This window comes from Cariama cristata, unplaced genomic scaffold (assembly GCF_000690535.1).
Source record: "Cariama cristata isolate BGI_N322 unplaced genomic scaffold, ASM69053v1 scaffold38, whole genome shotgun sequence".
NCBI lineage: Eukaryota > Metazoa > Chordata > Aves > Cariamiformes > Cariamidae > Cariama > Cariama cristata.
In genome coordinates this window covers 21,777-31,320 of record NW_009630388.1, presented here as the reverse complement: position 1 = coordinate 31,320, position 9,544 = coordinate 21,777, and the positions used below count along the sequence as shown (strand labels likewise).

The 9,544-nt window shown below is 36.4% G+C and overlaps 1 protein-coding gene across 1 annotated transcript; it reads left to right on the top strand.

Moving 5' to 3' along the window:
* Positions 1 to 104: 104 nt before the first annotated feature.
* UTP18 (UTP18 small subunit (SSU) processome component homolog (yeast)) lies at positions 105 to 8,411 on the top strand (the record flags this gene model as incomplete). Its single annotated transcript, XM_009705480.1, has 13 exons — positions 105 to 232; positions 331 to 426; positions 1,078 to 1,157; positions 1,394 to 1,479; positions 2,117 to 2,242; positions 2,541 to 2,715; positions 3,050 to 3,150; positions 3,977 to 4,067; positions 4,388 to 4,511; positions 5,404 to 5,578; positions 6,231 to 6,373; positions 7,565 to 7,624; positions 8,280 to 8,411. Coding segments are annotated over 12 exons (1,350 nt in total), but the record flags the coding sequence as incomplete, so codon positions are not given.
* Between the last annotated feature and the right edge of the window lie 1,133 nt (positions 8,412 to 9,544).

Genomic DNA, 9,544 nt, shown 5'->3' with positions numbered 1-9,544 from the left:
GCTTGCTTCGGGTCCTTGCCCCTGCCCGCTCCCTGCCACCCTGTCAGTCATCTCCCTGCACCGATCTGTGACTGAGCTAAAATACCCTGCTTGGTTGTTTTCAGCTAAATGTTACAGAGAGGAAAAGTCTCCAGAAAGACTCCAGTGATTCAGAAGTAGAAAATGAAGCTAAAAGTAATTTTTTGTCTAAAAAGCCAGCCTGGGTGGATGAAGATGATGAAGCTGAGGAAAAGTAAGTTCAAGTTTGCAGGTAGGAATTACATATCATGCTTATAATAAGTGGCTTCAATTTGAATGATCTTCATGTTCTCTGTGTGTTTTTCTTTCTAGTGTTGATATGACCCACAGGTATAGGAAAGATTTCATGAAGAGTGATGCTGAGAAGACACTTACTAAGAAAAATCTAAAAAGAAGACTTGAAGAACAGTGAGTTTCACTAATGTTTTTTGTGGCTAAGATGAGATATGTTTATGTGACTTTCAAAGTCACTTTCTTCTTTACCTGCTGTAGTCATGTGGCCTGTCTTAAAGCTAGTGCTTCTTACAGTATTTGTGATACTTTAAAATCCAAAATAATACTAAGAATAGTAAATTAAATGTGTGTTAGCATTGCCTAAACTAATTTGTTTAATACTTGTTTTAGTAGAGGTGCACAAACTAATTTGTCTTCTAGGGCATTATACCCTGGGAAGTTTTTGTAGTGATACATTGCTTTGTAAATACGATGATGGAAGATGCTAACTTCATATGGTACATAAGAACGAGTTGAAACACGAATGTAGTCAGATAACAAAGCAAAACTTTAGAATTGTTTGGGTTGTCTCGTTATTTGGAGCAATACATGCTAATACCAGTGGTTTAATGTTTGGAATCAATATTTAGTTTGATATTCAGGAAATCAGCAAAACACAGAAAGCCAAGTAAAATTTTAAGAAAACTTGTGTAGCATTCTAAGTACAAGTAATCTTGCAAAATTATGACTGTACATCTTGTAAGTACTTAATGCATAGAAGGAAATTGCTTTCTCAAAGTTGTATGTGTTTTTTTTCTTTTTCCCCTCTCACCTTTCTCTTGCTAGATTTCAGCGAGCTATGGGAGGAGTTCCTGCCTGGGCTGATTTAGAAAACAGGAAGAAATCCAAAAGGACTGCAAGTGATAGTAAATAAACCTATTACTATTCTAATAAGTGTTTCTGTGTTTCCCTATTCAACTTTGTAGAAAATAATTATTTTTGATGTTTTCTCAGTTTCAGTAGTGTGATAACATGCTAGATAAGTCAGCTTTAGTCCATCCTTCAGTGTGCTTTGATTTAATATGTTTCTGTAAGGAACTTGTAGGTTTTGATGTGGGGTGTTTGTGGAATTAGCCTTTTCAATGTGCTTTGTCTTAATTAGGTGACAGTGATGAAGATGATGATCTGCTATGCAGGACTGGCAACTTTGTATCAAACTCAGAGTCCCTGCCAAGAGGTATTTTGAAGGTAAAGGCAAGCCTTATCTTTCCACTTCAGTTTGACTTGTGCATGCTTTGACTTCTTTGTTGCTATTTGGGCAGTAGAGTTACCGATTGTATGAATTTCTTCTTTGTTTCTGTAACTGGAAACTCTAGAGAGTAAACAGTTGGACAAATTGGATAGTTCACATCAGGAAAGCATGAAACAATAAACTGGAATGTATGGTTTGACTTTAAGAATTAATTTCTGTACTCTAAAGGAGCATCTTGTAGTATGATTTTAATTTATGCATAGGAAGGATGGAATTCTCCCACAACTTTGAGGCTATTGAAATGGTCTTTGAGAAGTGGCAACCTTAAATGAGTGTTTCTTACACTATCTCTTCCACAACTATTTCAGATGAGTTGGAACGTAACTAGTTTTACATAAACTGTTAATTTTGAAGTTGTTAGGCTAGCTAGTTTGTCTTATGTCTACACTGCTGCATTGAAGCAACTTACCAAACTTACTGTGTATGTTCTGCTTATGTCATGCTGTCTAAAAGTTCATCATAGGGTTTGAGATTTTGTTCTTTATGCTATAAGAGCAGTTAAATTGGCTGTTCACCAGCATAAGCAAAAATGTGTCAGTTGTATTTTTCAAAACTGCTTGGTCTGTGTTCTAGATGAGTACCTGCTTGCCTGCTAATCAGGAACGTTTTGCTAATGGAAGACTGGCAACTGTGCAGTTTCATCCATCTGCTCAAGTGGTCATGACTGCTGGACATGATCGGTCTATATCACTCTTTCAGGTGAAGAATTTCGATCTGTACTATGGAAATGGCCACTAATATGGAATCTTCTTTTTGATAAGTATACCTGAAGTAGCCTGGAACGATAGTTTCTTTTCTTTCCTCCTGTGCACACAGGAGTTGTAGTGTCTCTGGTTACAATGGAACTTGCTTGGTAAAAGGCATCTTGTTGAAAGAAATTTCCATCTGTGACTTCTGCCTCTTACTGTTTAAGTCTCTTGTACTGGCTAGTTGATATGAATTTTCTATGTACAAGTATTTGGTATGTTCCTTAATATGATAATCTTTTTTTTTGAAGGTTGATGGTATAAGGAATCCAAGAATACAGAGCATCTATTTAGAAAGTTTTCCAATTTATAAGGCTTGTTTCAGTGTTGACGGAGAACAAGTTATAGCCACTGGTACTCACCATAAAATGTTTTTTGTGTATGACATGATGGGTGGAAGTATTATTCCAATACAGAAAGTAAGAGGTACGTTTTATAATGCTATGTCTGGGCGTAGTTGAAGCTGTCATATATAAAGATAGGACATGAATTTGCTTTAAAAAGTGCAGTGAATTGTTGGAGATTGTATTTTTAAGTTGTTTTCAGGGGTTTTTACTCAAGTACCTTTAGCTTTAATTTGTCTGGGATATTAAAAGTTAATTGTCACATATAAACAAGGTTGAGTTGTAGCTTTGCTGTGACTATTACAGAAATGCAAAGCTGAGGTGGAGTTGGGTCTTATTCATGTTTATAATACTTCTGAATGTTAAGCAAAAAGAATAAATTACGCCAATTTGAAGTTCTGAATCTCTTTTTAAAGGTGTGGAGGAAAGATTTCTCAGACACTTTGAAGTCTCTCCAGATGGATCATTTATGCTTGTAACTGGAACATCGGGTTACCTTCACTTGTTGTCAATGAAGGTAGCTTCTATTCATGGTTCATGTAACTTCAGTTTCTTGGTATCTTTTTCCTTTTGAATCTGCTTGCTTGTATTTAATTTGAAAAGCAATCTGGCTTTCAGTTGATACAAAGGTATGATGCATACTGTGACAGCCCATAAAAATGAGCTACTGCATCAACTAACTGTACCTTCAGAAAATTATTTTGGGGTGTCTGAGAATTTTTTTTTTGACTGTGCAGTTCTCTTCGGGACTGGTGGAGGTCAGGCCAGAGTTTCATGGGGTTTTAAACTGTCATTGGAAAAAGTCGTTTGTTGATGTATTTTGGCTGATTGCACAAACACTGTGCTGGCAAATGGAATGGCCTCAGCATGGGAACAGGCATCTGAGGGTGGAAGAAAGAAGACTGCTTTTTTGGGAGTAGTGCTAGTGCATGCTGGTCTACTGTGTTCATGAGTCATGCCAGCGACTGTGATTCATAATGCATATAGAATTTTTTCAGTTAAGTTTTAAAATGCCATATGATGGCAGCTGGATTTGTTTTAAACTTTTACTAGGAGAAATGCTTTTTAAAAAGCAAGTTAGGTTCCATTATGTAATGAAGACATTTCAGTGAGGGAGCGAATGAGTGTTCATTGAACTAGCTGTAGTTGTGCAATAATAAATTGATAATGGACTCATGAGTGTCAGCTTGTGCTCTGGTCTGCAGGCACTGAAAATGTTGATGCTGTTCTCTTAATGTCAGTGTAACTAACTTAGGATTTTTGTGGGACAGGAGTATGGAAACAACTTTCCTACAGATTTTTTGGTAGAATCATTGTCACTGTTGTTGTTCTTCATCCTATAGACAAAGGAACTGATCAGCACTATGAAGGTAAATGGAAGATGCACTGCATCTGCTTTCACTCCAGACAGCAGTAAAATATATAGCTATTCAAGTAAGTATTTGCTCTAACAGAACTAATCATAATTCCATTTAAATTGCATAAGTTTTTATAAGTCATTTATTGTTTTAGGAAGATAATTAAAAGACTTAGGCCAGTATCTGGCCTAAAAATACAACCAAGTGGTCAGTCATCAAAGAATGGAGTTAGCTATTTTAGTATGCCTTTAGTTTGTTTTTTTAAAAGTACCCTATATTTGGTAGTTGTAAATGAGTTAATAGTTGTCATCTAATGAAGTTTATTTTAACAAAATAGACGAACAATGTGTTCTGTATATATGGTTTTTGTAATCTTCTACTTTATTCTGCAACCAGAGGAAGGTGAGGTTTTCATTTGGGATGTGAGAAGCAGAAAATGTCTACACAAATTTGAAGATGAAGGTTCTTTGGAAGGAAAGTGCATCGCTGTTTCAAAAAATAACCAGTATGTGGCATGTGGGTAAGTAACTTGGATTTGACAACTTCTTCCTATCTCGTTTTTAAGTTCTTTAGTAAACTTATTGGTGACTGGTGAGAGTATAGGAACATGGAATAAGTTTGGTTTTAATAAGGTTACAGTAGAGGTGAATAGATGAATATTGACTATTTTGTGATAATAATTTCGTTTGTTCCATGTATACCATAACATGCTTAATACCAGTATCACTCCTAATGTATTGCTGTTGCCATATGTGGGTTTAGCAGTTAATTTTGAAGTTATACTGACTGAAATCACAAATTCTGTAGTACAAACGTCGATTCAGGGTCTTCTCTATTTTCTGGTTCTCTTTCCTATACTCCTAGTTTGCCTCCTGCAAGATCACATGTTAGCATTTGAAAAGATGCCTCAACTCAAAGCCATGAGCTTGAAAGTGTTTCTCCAAGTATACTTAGTGAGATGCAACTTCAGCTAGTGTATCAATTCTTTTAAATGAGACTAGCAAATACTTAAGTAGAGTATGCATTTTCTTAGCCCATAGTAGCAGAGGATTTTTAAGTGGACTTACTCTACAGGGTATTAAAAAAAAAAAATCAAAAAGCTTGAAATTATTTTAGAATCTTTTGATACCAAGCTCTCATTGCTTTGAATTCATTCTGTGTAAGAGATGGACTTATCAAGGCTCTCCACAGTTAAGTGTGTCTCTTTATATGTGAATAAAAAACAAGCCAAACCCCTCCACTAAATACTGTTATGAACTCCAAAGCAACATGAAGCTCCGAACAAAATGTTGTTACAAACTTGTGTAAATAATTGGAAATTACATTTTTAGTTGAATGGTGGCTCTAGATAACGAGGTAATATGTACTCTAAATGTTACTTCTTGATATAGTCTTTGCTAATTTTTTTTTAGTTCAGCTTCTGGAGTTGTAAACTTATATACTACTGATGTCTGTCTCAAAGAAAACCATCCTAAACCAGTTAAAGCTATAATGAACCTTGTTACGTCTGCTACATGTGTGACCTTCAATCCCACCACAGAAATTTTGGCAGTGGCTTCCCGTGAAACTGATGAGGCTGTCAAACTGGTATGTTCAGCTTCTTTAGTGCAAGCTTTTTTGTATCTTGATGAAAAATGTTCCTGGTGACAGAATAAAGCTGATATTGAGCAGGTATGTATACTGCAAACTTGGCTAGATCGAGCAGATCAGGACATGTACAAGATGCTGTATATTTATAAGGAAATAATATTTTTTTCTTTAGGGAAGTTGTTCTGAAAATAACATCTTATGGCCTAGTTTACATTTTGGTTTTTTCCCTTTTTAAAATGCCCTTATTTCCGTGCTGTAAATATAACTCAGCAACAAATGTGAATTTTTAGCAGCCATTAACTGTAACGGTCTTACTATATGGTGTTTTTCCTAGCTCATTCAAAGTTCTGCCAGCCTTGTCAGAATTTTGGCCAACAGTGGAACTATTGAATTAATCTGAGGGTTTGGAAGCTGACTTTACTGCTTAGATGTAATTACCTAAAAACAAATTAGCTGCACTAACTGGCTTTGTAGCATGTTCCCTGCACCTTTTTTCCAGTAGTAGAACTCTGTATGTAGAGTGGTGTGGGATAGGAATATAACTGAACATTTGAACTTAACATCAACCTTCAATTTAAAATTTGTACTTTAATTTCAGTTTTAGTGGCTTTGTCCTAATTGTTAAAACTAATGACCTGTTTCTCAATAGGTACACATTCCTTCATATACTGTATTCTCAAACTTCCCGGTGTTCAGAAGAAAACAGATTTATCTTGCTCAATCTATGGACTTTTCTCCCAGAAGTGGTTTTTTCTCTGTAGCAAATAACAAAGGCAAAGCTTTGTTATTTAGGTATGTACTAAGTTAGGTTCATTAATCCCAGATAAATCTTCATATTTTGTGAGATGGGGCAGATGACTGTTAAATGATATGATTTGACTTTGATCTGAGTTTCACCTGATGACTTCAAGTGTGGAGCTGGCTTTACCTTCTGGAGCCTTGTTTATTGTCTGATTCTAAAATATACATTGCTATAGACATCTCTGTCAAAACTGTCATTGTCCTTTTCTGAAATAACTAGAATGTAAAAAGCCAGATAGTGGATGCTCTCCCCATTAAAAAAAAAATGGTTCAGAGGATTATCAGATCTGTGCTTCGGTGCTAACGTCTGTTTCTGGCATTGGTTTGTTCTAGTTGTAAAAGTAGGGTAAATAGCCTCCCTGGAGGGAGGGTGATGGAGTGCTGGCACAGGTTGTCAGACAGGTTGTGGGGACTCCATCCTTGGAGATATTCAGAAGCCATCTGGACACAGTCCAGGGCAGCTGTCTCTGGGGTTTGGACCGGAGGACCTCCAGAGGTTCCTTCCAACCTCAACCATTCTGCGATCCTGTCATTAGTGCTAAGGCTCAGGGAAGTTTGAAGGCCTGCTGCATATGCTGGATAGTGCATGTGGCAAGGCTTCATGGTTTATTGTGAGGATATAGGAATAAATATCTTCTCTTGCCAGCTTACAGTTAGATTCTAAAATCCTAGTTTTAATGTGGAACTTGAACTTAGTGGTTGATGTCTGATTAGCATAAGAGTAACTTTAGCCTTTTTGTGAGAATGGAGAAGTGTTGTGGGTTTATTTTTTTTCTTGCCGGTGTGGTGAGGGGTAAAGAGTGGTAATAACTCAGAGCAGGAATATTTCTGTTTTTAAACTGAGTAACTTTATGTGATACTTGAAAAACTTTGTATTTTTAATGAGAGATTTTAATGATTTATGAAGCCTGACAGGGATAATTTACAAAAAGGCTCCCAAGCAAGTCTGTAAAAACATAAATAAATCCTGTGATTTGTCCTTTATTTGAACTTGAACTGCATGTTATAATGGCACTTGAAGTAAATCTAGTGTGTGGGTGATTGCTATCTTTTGCTATACCTGTGTTTCACATTAGCTAAGAATACTCAAAGTGACACTACTGAATAGGTGTTGTTTCTCTGGGCTGTTCACTCAACAGGTTACTGAAAAGTTTTAAATCCGTCTCAACTTTTTTTCTTCAGGCTGAAACATTATTCAGATTTTTAAAAGAAGATGCAGGAGAAAATGGACCAGTAACTGAGGTAAAAGTAGCACTAGAACTGTTGACAATGTTGTCTTGAGGAACCGTATTTTCATTCTGTTGTCTCCACCTCTTCATAGATGGACAAGAAAGTTTTTAAGACTGATGGGTCTGATCACTCATGTAGTAGGCTCCACATGATGGGCAAGAGTCAGGCTTGTCTTGTCAATCTCAGCTTTTCTAATAATACTCTTCCAGGGAGTTGGTAGTTGAACTAAACTTCTGCTCAGTCCTGTTGACAGCAGTTTTAAAAATCTGAATATATTTAAATCAAACTCATAGGCAGTGTTGTTAAAAACAGCTGTAGGCTGGCAGGTGCTTGGCTTGATCCTGTTATGAAGTCATGTAAGTGAGCCCACATGAGTCTGCATAATTTCAAATTTAGATTACATAAATTACTGAAGTTTGAAGTGTAGCTTGTGTGCGGATATGATTTTATTGCATACTTTAACCTTTTTGTGGGAAACTGGAAAGACTTGTAGCCTTGACAATAATACAGTAATTCCGTTTGACCCAGAATGTGTTAATGATTGGGTGCTGAACTTGTTCAGGCTGGAAGCAGGTACATCTTCTGCATGTTAAGCTTGCATAAAATTTTGTGATGGCTAAATGTTATGAAGATAGTAACAAAATTCTCTGTACTGATTTTTCCCTAGGTGTTGTAACCTACAGATACAAGTATGCTGACAAAAGCAAACAATTTTTTTATTTTAGATGGAAGTTCAAAAATGCTAATAACATGTGTGGTTTTCAATGTTTTTCCTTAATAAATGTACCTGGTAAGTTTCCAGGCAAGTTGTTTCAACTCTTTCCGATGTTTTGTGTAAGCAAATGACTATGTCTTCATAGTCATTGAATGTCTTGAATGTCTTCAAGAAATGTTTAAATGTCTTTATTATGAGCATATTAAGTATTCCAATGCTGAAACAGAAAACGTAAGTTTTGTCAGCTGTCACCTCTGCTCTGTACGTTTAGCTTGAGCTTTTCCATCAGCCAGCTTAATTTGAGACTGGGTTGGAAACAGCATTTTGCTGACTGGAGGAGCAAATTAACCTGAAACCCTGCTGATGCAGGCGTTGTAGAGTTCAGCCCAACTTAATGGGCCAGCTATAGCTTAAAGATAGCCTGAACCAAAAAATGAGAAACACTGCCCTCAGTTGTGCTTATGGCCTCCTATGTGTCACAAAAACAACTATATGTAATATGGTTTTAATTCTTTAGGAAGACTCCCTCCTTAACTTTCTGTGAAAGCAAAGCATCCCGAGTATCACTTCATACTTGATTTTTAAATTGTGAAATTCTGATACCATTAGGGTCACCTAGCAAGGATGGCTTTACAGCTCTTGTGGCTGGTTCTTCATTTGATGCCGAATACTTCACCTCTGATCACTTTGTTCCTGAAGTGGCCGCCTCTTTTAAACACGTGAACAAAAAGTTGACTAGGAATCTTCTACAATAAAAACCCTGCTTTGAGAATAAGTTGTAACTATGCCTGTCCACTTCTCATCCGAGAGCTTTTTGGGCAGTTACATCAAGGTACTCCAGTCACCAGCAGTGAAGTCATTAAGGCTTCAGTGAAAGTGGCATTACAGAAAAGGTACTGTGAGTATGAGAAAAAGCTAATTCTAGAATCCTGTCAAAAATTTTAAATATATGAGCCTATTGTTAAATTCTTGACATACTGTTTTAAAGAATAGAATAGTGTTTTCTGATGTAATGGGTTTTTAAAGTGGCTTTGTCAGTGATTCATTGTAAGATGAGAACTTGATTTCACAAGTTGGAGGAAAAAGCAGAATATGCTCTGGAGGTGTTAAATTGATTACAATGTTTCACCTTCTTGCAGTGCTAAACCTAAGCTAAAGGCCCTAGTATGGAAGAGTAAAATTAAATCACAAGGAGACTTTATTAAGATGCTTGCTGT